The sequence below is a fragment of the Ambystoma mexicanum genome, chromosome 12, assembly GCF_040938575.1.
Source record: "Ambystoma mexicanum isolate Mex_15411 chromosome 12, UKY_AmexF1_1, whole genome shotgun sequence".
In the NCBI taxonomy this organism is placed as follows: Eukaryota; Metazoa; Chordata; class Amphibia; order Caudata; family Ambystomatidae; genus Ambystoma; species Ambystoma mexicanum.
The window spans coordinates 970,020,679-970,034,196 of NC_090936.1; the positions used below are offsets into that span (position 1 = coordinate 970,020,679).

General features: G+C 43.1%; 1 protein-coding gene across 1 annotated transcript in view; it reads right to left on the reverse strand.

The window, feature by feature from the left end:
* The window catches only part of CPT1B (carnitine palmitoyltransferase 1B), a 607,650-nt gene that overhangs the window by 484,835 nt on the left and 109,297 nt on the right, over positions 1-13,518 (reverse strand). Inside the window, exon 2 of the mRNA XM_069629453.1 lies at positions 695-855. Coding sequence (XP_069485554.1) covers positions 695-835 — 141 coding nt within the window. The 5' untranslated portion in view covers positions 836-855. The remainder of the gene's footprint in view (positions 1-694; positions 856-13,518) is intronic.

Here is a 13,518-nt window from a genome sequence, read left to right on the forward strand (position 1 = left end):
ATAAAATCAAATCAAGGTGTTATAGGGTGGGATACGTGTCTCATCATCAAGTGTCCCATTCCCACTTGCCGATTACCCCTCACCCAGGTGATCCTCCCGCACTGGTCCACCCCCAGGGTCTGGATCCAAAGGCGATGGCCGTGCCCTGCCCACTCGAGAGAGAGATCCCGGGGACTAGAGGGTGAGACACCCTATGGTTTCTCACAGGTGCAACAAAGCAACTGTGCTTGCAGCCAGTACTTTATACATCACCAATAAATAGATAAATAAATAAATATGTCTGTTGATGCAAAAGAACAAAATAAAAAATCCATCAAGAGTTCTTTCTTCTACCCATGCCATCCATCTGCCCATCTACTTGCCCCACCTCCAACTCCTTTGGTCCCACCTTTACCTTCATTGGCGGCATCATTACATATGTGTTGCTCTTTGGTGCCACCCTTATCTCCATCGGGGGCACAGTTATACTACTTTTATTGTCACACTCTATCTCTAGCTAAAGGTGAGAGATAGAGGTGCACTTTGAGATGGTACAAAAGACAGAAATAGAAGCAGGAATATCAAAAAGGAGAGACCAAAAGACAGGAACAAGGGAAAGAAAAGGTGAAGCTAGTAAAGGGAGGTTGATAGAGAAATGGAGGAACAAAAGCGTATGAAAGAAGAAAGGAACAAGAGAGCAAGTTTAGCATCTCACCTTTATGCGGATGAGTCGTTTCCTCCAAGACCGGGCTTCTGTCAGGTAAATGTGTTTCAGAGCCTCCCGGCTCAGCTGGAAATCAAACCCATCTGGGGTGACTGTGAACTGGAAGGCCACGGCCTGATGTGCTTCCGCCATCTTGTCGTACCCGCGTCTACCTGGAGATACGGGAGGGAGATAGCAATTTTTCACTTCGCTCGTGCCTATAACTTGGGCCCTGGGCCCTTACATTATTGCATAGGTAATTGTATGCATACATGACAACCCTACCAATTCAGGTTTGCTGAAGCACCACTGGTGGCAATGGGAACCCTAGAAACTGCTGTATGACATACAACAATGTCCTTAACTTCCTTTAGGACTGTGATCCTCAGTCCTTCCCTCTGTACTTTATCTCATGTCCACCACCTGAGTGATTGAAATAGTCATAGCTTGCGCCATTGCAGACGTTCTTTAAAATAATCCGGCGCTTTCCCATATAGATAGTTGTGAGGCTTGAAATTAACCCTTTGAAAAATTGGTAGCCAATGAGGATTTTTCAAGATTATATAATAATACAATAATAATAATAATAATAATAATTATTATTATTATTATTCATTTATAATTTCCTTTCCAAGACAAACGCGTTGCCCCTGAGCTATCCTTACTCCCCAAGACAGGCGTGATGTGGGAACGTTTGCATTGGACACAATTCTGGCAGCAGCATTTTACACAACTTGAAGTCAGGCAATTCCATGTGCAGGGGCCCCCATCAAAAGGGCGTTTCTGTAGTTTAGTTTACTACTAACAGTTGATCTTGTGATAATAGCTGCATTGATGTCCGTTATAAAGGGCTTAATCTTAATCTGGTGGAGCAACCGGATGAAACAGTGTCAGGCACTGACAGTGGCGGAAATATGAGCATTCCATTTCCTAACTCCCACCTCCCGCTGCTCTTGCTAGCCCTCTTTTACTACTAGGGCTGGTAATTTGGCCTGGGTGCATGGGATATGCAGCAGTATGTGGGTCAGGAGTGGACCCTTTGATTAGTCTAGAGGTGTGAGGTCTACAATTTTCCTATGTGACTTAAATGGTGCAGTTTGCAATGAAGTTATGTCATTGCGACCTCCATTCTTGTATCAGACGGCACGGATCTCTAGGCTGCGTAACTTCCTGCTCATCCTGTTGGGATTCATTGGGCCTCATTACGAGGTTGGAGGTAAGGGGCTACCGGCACTGGTAAGGGTGCCGGTGGCGGTAACCCATTACCTCTGTAGTCCGAGGTCCCTTAGCGGGTCCCGCTATGGGCGCCTGGTTTTACCAGGCGCGCTTAGCGGGAGCCGCTAAGGGACCAGGGCGCTGATAACGGGCCTGCTATTAGCGGGCCCGTTATTAGCTCCATCCCCATTCCCATTGAGCCCTATGGGGGTTCGAATGGGAATGGGGAATGGTTCTCAGAATGGGGATTTACCAGGTCCTCCAAGGTTGGAATGACCCGGTAAATCCCTATTCTGAGAACCCGGACCCGGAATGCAGTAAGGGGGTAGCCATGGAGCTACTAGCGCCATGGCTACCTGCTACCTCATAATGAGGCCCATTGTGCTGTAACTCCTACAGCGGTATGATTTATTGTTTCCCTTGGATCCCTTTGAGCTCCTGCGGTTTAGTGCAGTCTGGACTCACAATGTCGGTCACCAGCTGGGTTTGCACACTGATTTCTTGCTGCCTGCTGATATTAACTAACGGTTTGCAGCCATTGGTGGCAGAGCAGCAGCCTCTGTATTCTCCAGGACTCTACTTTCAGGATACAACTGATATGTCGGATTCCACAATGGATTAGTTGAGTGGATCTGAGAGTAGATGCTAGGGGTGGGACAGGGGTCTGGGAGAACCCTCAAATGTCTCTGTTCCCGATGGTTGCCCAGTCCTCTCTGTCTATCCTCTGCCTTGTAACTCATCAAAACATGTAGTTGGCTATTCTCTAGGCCAAAGTGTTCACAGGATAGCAGCAGAGACAGCTCAATGGGTGAGCACACAGCACGTGTGCCCCGGTTCCCAACGCTTGGAGGGGCACCCACCTGCCTGCTGCAAAGCACACATCTCATCTTCAAAACAAACTATGAGATACATACTATTTATTGGACGCTCCGCCCAGCACGCTATTCATGTGTTATGAATGGATAGATCTCTTGTACAGTACAAATTGGCATACAGAGGACGGTGACCTTTTGTTGTGCAGTCATTTTTCGTAATGCATTTGATATTCAAAATGAGTCTCAAATCGAATATTTTAAGAAATGTGCTTATTTATGTAGATTTCATCAAGACTGAATTTTTAAGCAAAATTATCAAATGTGTCTGAATCTTAGGCTTTTTGGTAACATCTTGGTATATTATTGATAGTTGGCAACTGCAATGACTTCCACGACGTGACCACATTTATGGAGAAAAAAGGGACCACTGTTTGAGGAAAATTTGGAATATGGAACTCAGTGTGGTACAATCGGGCAATGATGCAAACTTGAATACAAGCAAGAAAGTAAAGTAAATAGAGAAATCTAGGCTTTGACAAGGAACACACCGTGCAAAAAAATGAGTTGGCGACTGAGAACTTTGTTAACTGATAATTTTATTAACTGTGAATGAAAAAACTATTGTGAATTGGACAATTTACTTTTGATGACAGTTTTCAATGAGTTACTGTACATGAGATTATAGGATACAAAACAAGAAAAAACTAATTAATCACACTTCTACTCAAAAATATAAGCCTTTAACTGCTGTCTCTGAAAATTGCTTTAAGCGCAGGAGGACTGGAGAGCTAATGGCACATTCTTCATTTGGAATGCTTCATTGCGCTATAAGTTATAACATTTAAATATTGAAGTTCTTCCCTTTAAGTTAAAATCCATCAACTGCATGCATGGTCAGCATGTTTTGCTATCTACAGCAGTGTGTTGGTGATAAAACTGCTGTAATTGTAATCGCCATATATACAAAAATGATGATCAAGCCCATCATGTCATTCACACTTCCTGTTAAACCATCACGTTTCTCATGGTGGTTTATTCAAACAATGTTTTATTCATGTGCTAAACAAAATAACATAAGTGATCTATACACATTTCACAGACAACATTTAAATCACTCAACATACTTTCTGTGATGATAGTCTCATAAACATTTACTTATTAAGACACAAAAAAGACTTTAGTAGGCACTTTAAGACCCAACCACGGTCCAACCAATGTGTGTACAATGTAGAGGAAAACATGTTTTGTTCTGGAATCAATCCAAACGTGTTAGTCCTTTGTTTTGTTTTTTGACCTGCCCTTTATTAGCAGTGATGTAGGTAGTCCTTAAAAGAGTTGGCACGTTGTGTTTCGGCTGTCTCTGGAGTTTATGTTCTTGTTCCTGTCAATTGCTGCCTTCATCAGGCCATAATCGATTTACTTAATCCTAGTCAATGTATTTCTGTGTCTATAATTAAAAACAATAGAGTGTGTATATGAATATGGGAGCATGACATGTGAATTAAAAGGGACACATAATGATGTCAACCAATCGTTTGGACGTCAAATGCATACCGCTGGACCACCTACCTGTCCGGTAGTAGCCAGCGTTCAAAGGAGTTACTTCAATAGCCCCTTCTTTGTCTGCAGCATTTATAATGCGCTGATATCTTAAAAATAGACAACAGGTGGTGAGCACTGCATCCAACCATTCCAAGACCATCAATGCATCTAATGTAACAAGCACAAGTCGACAGCTTACCTGTAGATTACAGGCAAATTGAATAATTTAGCAGTGGCCTTTTTTTCAGTGTCCCGCCGTACTTTGCACGGCCTGAATACTCCTGTATGTAGTGAAAACAATCCTCCTTTGTAGGATAAATCTGTATATAAAGATGGGGCAACTCTTAGTCTGCCATATTCTACACTTGCTCGTAAGAAATTAGCGTATATGTTACATGAACCCGGTGACACCTGTTGTGTATATAAACTAAGTGACCTCCAATGTATATGCTTACTGCGTGTCACTGTGGAGGGCCCGAAACGTATGGTGACTGGGATGCCATACATGAACAAATATAATTATAAAAGGACATTAGTTCTCTTGAGAGCCATGAAGAAGCTTGTGCAGGGTCCACCAGTGTTAATCGGAGGGCATAGACAAAGAGTGGAGTACCGGCAAGAAAACGGGTGGAGGAGAGCGTAAACTGCACAAATTATGCATATAGATATCTAACTCACTGCAGTGGTCTCGAAGCCGCAGTCTCTCTGGACCACTGTATGCCAGAACTCTCGTTGTTGTGCTGAGTTGCTCAGTAACACATGCTACGTGTTTACTGGGCGGCAAGAGGGAAGAGGGACTAATAGGTATCTAAAACCGCGGCCATATTGACATCTCGAGATGTACCTTACCTGTGTGATGGGCACCATGTAGAATAAATGGGCCTGCATCTCAACAAAGTCAGAGACAAAGGAAAACGGATTATTCCACTGTTCATCAATCACTGTTCTGGAAAATATTTCGGAAGCACTAAAAGATGTAATATACATTATCCAATTGCATCACAAATGACACTTTCATACATGTGCTCTGATGGTGTCCCAAATCTACTATTCACAAGCTGTTCACTCATCCTGCGCATTATTATTAATTATTAAGGTTGATACTTCAGCATCCCAATGCCAGCCTATTTGGATGCCAAGACAATTGGGTCTATTACATACTGCATAGATTTATGTTGTAATAATAAGTTGGCATAAAGGACCGTGCAGGATTTTTTTTTACAACCACTGGAACATAGTTTGTCTACTAGAACATACAGGTTTATCAAATATAAGCATGTTTTCGTATTCACATGTTGCTTAGCATGGGCTGTTTATGTAGTACAGTGCATTTCATTCCCATACTATGGGACAGTTGTAGGAGTGCACTTATTAAATATCAATGGATATCCATAGCCGATGATGGAATTAGTTGGTCAATATTAGATTGTTCCACTCTACAGAAATGTTAAGTCTATGTTTGACGGTATCTAGACTATGGATCCATCTTTGTTCCAACTTGTACAATTGGTTGGCCAAATTCCCAACTCGCGTGTGGGGTTCAAACATCTGTATCACAAACCAAGAAAACCAAGAGAAATCCTAGTCTGTATTCACCATGCGTTTATAGTGATCTACTAGGGGATTATCAGGTACCAAATTTCGTATGCACGATTATTGCTGTTGAAATGCCACTTGTTTTTTATTCTGATTCCAGCAAAGAGGAAGGGTAAGTTAGTGGATTTCTAAAGAGTTCCTGTGATTATTTTTATTGCTCCTCGGAAAGTCTATAAAATGTGGGGTTCAATCACAGCCCTAAGAAATATACCTGAAAGGCCCACTGGTGAATGAAAAGCCTGCCTTAAAAACTTAAATACTGTTAAATGTGCTTAGTAAATATCAATACAGGTTTTTCTGCAGTTGACACAACGAACATCATGACATGAAAAAGACACATCGCCGTGTTGGCTGAGAGACAACAGCAGAATTTTACTTGTAGCTGCCACAGAAAAATGAAAGGCTCATTCTCCATGTGAAATTTGTATTTGTATTTATTAAATTTTTACATAGCGCTTTAAGCCAAAGAGCTTTACATAAGCAACAATGAGAACATTTCAAACATTACATAATGAAACATGAATCAAATAACTAACAACAATATACAGAACAATTTACATGAGGGAAATGAATGAACTTGAGCAGTAGGGAGGTTTTGAGAGAGAAAAGAAGGGAGTGTTAGGTTAAGGTGAGAATAAGGTAGGATTTTAAAGAGGAGAGCAAGGAGGAGTAAGAGAGAACAGGCATCAGGTTGGAGTTTGGAGAAGGTAGGATTTTAAAGAGGAGCGGAAGGAGGAATAAGAGGTAGAGGAGCTGATTGGGAGGGGGAGACGGTTCCAGTGAAAAGGGGCAAGAAGTTGGAAGGAGCGGAAGCGGGATGGGGCGCAGGGTGCAGGAGGAACAGAGAGTAGGAAATGATCAGCAGTGCAGAGTGGGCGAGAGGGAGAGTAGAAAGAGAGGAGAGAGGAAAGGTAGGGTGGAGCAAGGTCATAGAGAGATTTGAAGACTAGAGAGTGGAAGTTGAATTTAAGTTGGGAGTGAACTGAGAGCCAGCCTAGTGAGATGAGTGAAGAAGAGTTGGAATTGTGAGGAGAGAGAAGGCAGAGAGAGCAGATGGCAGAGTGGTAGACAGATTTAAGGGGGGTTAGATGTGAGGAGGGGAGACCGAAAAGGAGAGCTGAGTAACAGAATAGCCTAGAGAAGATTAGAGAGGAAATTAAGTGTTTAGTGGCATGAAAGGTTAGGAATGGTTGGATTTTGTGGATGTTATAGAGATGGAAGCGACAGGCTTGGGAGGTGAGAGAGATGGTGGGTAAAGGAGAGGTTAGAGTCAAAGTGTAGGCCGAGATAGCGGGCGTGAGGGGAGATGGGTAGCTGGGAAGAGGATGGAGGGAGGAGGGGAAGGGTGAGAGAGGGTATTAGCGGGAAAGAATAAGACTTCTGTTTTGTCTGTGTTTAGGATGAGAAAGTGAGAGGACATCCAGGATTTAATAGCAGAGAGGCAGGAAGAAAGATTGAGATGGATGTGAGGGGTAAAGGAAGAGAAAGAGAGGAATAGCTGGGTGTCGTCAGCGTAGAAGTGATGAGAGATACCAAAGGAATAGATGATAGGTGCTAGAAGAGAAGTGTATAGTGAAAAGAGGAAAGGGCCGAGCACTGAACCTTGTGGGACACCGTTCTGCATAATTGACCAAATTTAAATGGTCAATTAGGATATATATGCAGGGGGAAACCCCTCGCATCCCCCCACCCAATCCAACCCTCACCCCAAACCCCCACCCAATCCCCTTATATTATTATTACACCAACCCAACCCATAATATATATAAAAATGACCATACAGTCAATTGTGCAGAAGGTCAATTCGGACACCTATTATTCGAACAATTGTGTCATTCGAACAATTGTAAATGAACAATTCGGGTAATACCCGTAGTTTAATGGGTAGGTGGGGGAGGTGCTGCCTCCCCAGGAAACTGCAAAGGTGCGATTAGAAAGATAGGAAGTGAATCAGTTAAGGACAGAGTTGTTGAGGCCAAAGGAAGAGAGTGAGTCAAGAAGTAGAGGGTGATCTACGTTGTCAAAGACAGCGGATTGGTCAAGAAGGATGAGAATAGATGAGTGCTCAGAGTAACAAGCAGAAAGGAGGGAGTTGAGAACGGAGGTGAGAGCGGTTTGAGTGGAGTGGTTAGGACGAAATCCAGATTGGGTGGTGGGGAGGATGGAGAGGTTGGAGATGAAGACGGAGAGTTGTGAGTAGACAAGGCATTCGAGGAGCTTTGACAGGAAGGGTAGGAGAGAGATGAGTCTAAAGTTAGAAGCCAGATGGGGGTTGGCAGAGGGCCGTTTCAGGATTGGGATGATGGTTGAATGCTTGAAAGTAGAGGGGAAGGTGGAGGTAGCCAGACAAGTGTTGAAGAAGGAGGTAAGGTAAGGTAAGGTATAAGGAGGGGGTATATTTGGGGAATGAGAGGGGTGTGAAGGGGGTCAGAAGATGCAGCGGTTGGGTGAGTTTTGACAGGAGGCGAGAAACCTCAGATTGAGTGACAGGAATGAAAGAGGACAAGAAGATGGATGGGTTAGTGGGAGGAGGTGAAGGGGGAGAGTAATACAGGGGAACTGAGAATGTCTTGGCATTCACCAGCCCAGAAATTGACTCCATGTAAAGGGCCTTACATGTGCATTTGCAGTTAAATGAAGACATGAAGGAAAATGTTTTCATGCTAAAATAAAAATATCAGGGAAAAGACTTGCTGTGTGACGGCGAGACACAATTAATTAAAATGCATGTGAGTGTTTGCATGCAAAATACAAGTCACAGAGTGAATTGGCTATTTCTTTCAAGTGAAATGAGAAAGACAGTTGTGGATCCAGGAAATGGATGGCTTTGAGCTTTGATTCCTGAGCCTGCTACTCTGTGGAACCCTGAACAAGGGATATGAAGGGCTTGGTCTCTGGCAGGAGCAATAACAAGTATTGGCAATGCAAACAGTTTGGGCCTTTGAGCTGTAGGCATATGAAAGGCACATGCCAGGCATAGCCATAGTGGTATTCACTGGCCATTGATGGTGGCAGGTGCAGAATAGTGCAAGTAATTGGTTATCTAATAGCAGTGCCTGGCAAATGCCTAATACCTATACACAGGCTAAAACTGTTGGCTTTGTCAATGCTTGTTTTTACAGGTCTTTAGTGAAGGACACAGAGTGCTTATAAATCTAGTAGCTGAAGGTAGATCTGCAAAGACATTTTTATTACACCACTAGTGAGTTTACAACTCCAACTAAGTCATTAACTCTCAGAAGACTGTTTTGAAAAAACACTGCCAGGCACTTCGACTGCAACGTTTGATGGAAAGGCTTGATTAAATCGAGCTGAAAGAGTTTCCATGAGGAGGTGTTTTGTGTGGAGGGGGGTGGGTCAGGAACTGGGTGGTAATGCGTGGGAAGATAACCAAAGAACACCTACAGGGTGTGTGCCCCTCCTCATATGCCATTCATCCCTATCTGGAAGGAACACAGGTTGGATACAAAGAAAGGCAAAGTGTGCATAATATCTAATAATGCACGTAGAATTCAGGGCCAGCCAGAAAGTTTGATTATGTTGAAGTACCCAATGCACTGACACCTGGGTATTCCACATTCCGAATAAATGGATAAAGAGTGGCACAGAAAGGCTGCATATTGTCCTGATGTAATGTGGCGATATTAAAAAAAAGGATAACATCACCATGCATGTCACGATGTTGTTTTCTCCCACTGTTTTATGATTCCACCTGGTTGAGATTAGAAGCACCAAGCAAAAGCCCACAGTCTATGTGGGAGCCACCGTAGACCTCTTGGGCTACATCAAAGCCAAACTCAAATTTAGGGATAGCTGCACCACAACAAAAGTCTACTTCTCGACCGAAGGTCCCGCAGTACTGGGATGGGACGACCAGCACAAACTGAGCATTCGGTTAGACCCCAGCACTGCCGAACAGGAGGAGCGTCAGATCTGAGAAGTGAATTCCCCTTGCTGTTCTCCGAAACGCCCAGAAAAGGTAAAAACGACATGCACAAAATCTGCCTAAAACCCAGTGCCGTGCCAGTCAAACAGAAGGTCAGGCTGGTTACAGCAAAAGTGAGGTTGGCCCTTGAATCCCAGCTACACAAAATGGTCAATGAAGACACAATTGAGACCGTTCAGCGCTCTGAATGGCTTAGCCCGGTGGTCCTGATAAAGAAAGAATCCTCCAATGACTTGAGAGCGTGCATAGTTCGACGCAGCCTCAACTTGGAGGTGGTCACAGACAGTTTTCTCTTGCCCAGTATCAACAAAATTATACTAATGATGAAGGAAGCAAAAATCTTCTCAAAACTCGATATATGTGATGCCTACCATCAGATTGATCTACACAAGGCCTCACGTCTCCCTCACAGCATTCATCACGCCTTTCAGTACATTCCAATATACACAAATGCTGTTCCCATTATCATCTGCCGCGTCAGCATTCCAAAGAATGATGAACTCACTTCTGCAGGGCATCGACAACGTATCAAACTACCTGGACGACATCCTTGTGTATGCCAAAGACGCAGAAACACATGAGAGAGCGCTGAGAGAAGTCCTTGACAAGCTACAGAGTGCAGGAGTCCACCTTCGCTCCGAGAAATGCATTGTTGGAGCATGTGAAGTAGAGTACCTGGGTTACCGCATTTCGAAGGAAGGAGTGAGCCCAAAGAAAAACCTGCTCCAAGCTATAGTTGATGCCCCAGACCAATGTTCCCTCTAAGCTGTGCTCATGTGCACTTGCCCAGCTTCCTTCCGGGTGCCGCTCAGAAGATTTTTAGCAGCACACACGGACAATTCTCACCTATTCAAAAAGATTTAATAAGGCACAAGCCACAGCAGTTACCTGAAATTGTCTTTCTCTTAAAATTGCCAGTGGTTCAGATTCATTGGAAACCTTCCATCCATCACTTTTGTGGTCACAGTTTGTCTCTCCATGTGAGACAGGGTATGCCCAGACGTGGGTCCCTTGCTCGCTGCGCCATAGGGAACCAGGCTGCACCTCACTGAGGAGGTCCAACAAGGCCGAAACATGTCTGGGGTTGCTTGGTTTTCTGTGCAGAGGGGACCTGGCCTAGCAGTTCGGGCTGGGCTGCTACCATTGGTGGCGGCAGCTGACTGATTTGCACATGGCTGGACCCCTTTTGCAATGGCGCAGGTGGGCTAAAAAACGGTGGTGTGGACGGTTGCCCAGAGCCATTGCCAGTGATTCAGATTCATTCAAAACCTTCCACCCATCACTTTTGTGGTCACTATAAGGCCACTTTAGCCCCTTCTTGTCATTATCTTCTCAAATGCAGTTAGGACCAATGTTCCCTCTAAGCTGTGCGCATGTGCGCTTGCCCAGCTTCCTTCTGGGTGCCGCTCAGAAGATTTTTAGCAGCACACACAGACAATTCTCACCTATTCAAAGAAATTTAATAAGGCACAAGCTACAGCAGTTACCTGAAATTGTCTTTCTCTTAAAATAAGCAACTAGTCTTGATATTTTGCTAATTTGCATTACACCACTATGCACCTAAAATCCCTAACAGCAAAATACAACACAAGAGGTTAAAATCAAATATGAAGAACTGGCTCCATGAGCAGAAGAATCTAACCAAGATATGTCTGCACACATTAACCAACAATGTTCCCTCCCCACCCATGACTCCTAAACCGGACTCTATCACAGTTTTACCTTATGACTCTAACTTCTGCCCCAGAGTGCATTAAGAATCTACAGGACAACCTTGACCATTCCTCTCTTGGCTCTGCGGAAAATTAGCAGACGTGTACCTACATTCACTTGTTTTATGTTTGTTGTAACATGAATAACGTTAACGTGCCAGAATTTCTGTTACTCATTGTGGCTTTCTAAAAGCGTCACCCACGCCATATAATCGAACTACCAGCTCAAATATCGCATACTGACTGTATGTAAGCAGGCTACTTGGATGTGTAACCAAATCCCATACTTCCTCTTTTTAGTACAAATGTCACGCAAGTGCTTTGATGCGGCCTCCTTGTAACTTAACACATTATAAAACTCAAATATTAATTTGCCCTCTAAAGATTTTGAAAAGACAAATGTGATGCTAGCGTCTCCTACTTAAGCATTACTTACATTACCCTATAAGTGGAGAGCAACATTGCAATATCATTTACTTAGCCTACAATGGATAATGGGCATGGACTATGCCTGGGATTACTCGTCCATAGTATCATGGCACTGGATATTCAGACAGGAGAATGCTTTTCACACAATCTGCATCGTTTCCAAGTGTTCAGAGTTCCTTTGGACATAGACCTTCAAACATTATATGGAAACTCGCTTCTATGCAAAAACAGTTTCACTGAGCATCTGTGTAGTCCTACACAATGATATAAGTATGGGGTATGTTGCGAACAATCTTGTATGCACTGCACAATAATTGTGTACATGCAGAGTCATGGCATTCTTAAAATGCAAATCATATGTTGAGGAATTTAAATATGCCTTGCTAGCAAAGTAGTGTGGGTCTGCAAATATCCCAGTGTTTACTGCTGCAATCCCTCACTTTTTACAATGCTCTATCAACTAGTACTGGAGACAAGCACAGGGGCCGGGGAAGGGTATGCGTGGAAGCATCACTCCTTGTGGGTGATGAAGAAAGCAGCACATTATTTTTCTTCATATGCCCAACTGCTGAGGGCTTTTCAATATAACCATGTGTTCTGTGTGTGCAGTCTCTAGCATCTCCCTGCATCTTATTTAACTGATCACAAAGAATTACAGAAGAGGGATCCATAGTTACAGAAAAGGCACTCAATTGGTTGTATCTCTGATGAATTGATGCAATTAACTTAAAAGGCACATGTGTGTGATTTTCTTCAACAGTGCTCCATAATAACCCTAAGTAAGGCTCTTGTTTAATTTTATCTAGGCTATGGTGTGGAATGGTGAGCAAAATTATACACTTAATTATGTGTCCTGTCATTTCACTTCCTATGTCAGGGGTACAAGCAGGGCTCTAATCAGATTTTGCTCCCTACTTGGAGTCAAATGATTTTTCAGGGAGTAAAAAAGTAATTAGCTTTGCCAATAGAGATACTTTCTCCTTATTAAAAGAAGTTCTTTACACATACAATTCCTTGTGAGATCGGGCATTAATATTATTAGAGTTCCTTCCTTCCTATGCCACTGCTCTACTGGTCACTAATTCTAAAAAATATCAGTGGAGCTTTGTGGGTTGAAGCAATTATATGTTCATTATTTCTCATTTTTGTAAAGCACATTTTCCTTTTTTAGGGATTAAAAATTCATGGTGCATATGTCCCTTAGCTCTAAGGCTGGTGTTATCACTACACACAGGAGAACGTAATGTGGATAGTAAGCAGAGGCACAGGAATTTTGGATCATCGTATTCTAAGGTGCAGTTATTCTGATGCAATTATCATTAAACAAATTATTAGAAGAATGTTCTCCTGGCCCTTGAATTAATTAATTAAAGCGGCACATGAACTCATTTCAACATGTTTTTGACACATTGCTTTTAATTGCCATTAATCCATCGGCAAATGTATTCTGTCCGAGTTTCTTGACAGCCACATGAGTTATGACAAGAGATATTTGTGTTTTGTAATACAAATGAGTAATTGTCCAGTGGCATAAAACATACAGGGCCTCATTACAACTTGGGGTGGTATCCCGGCGTAAAT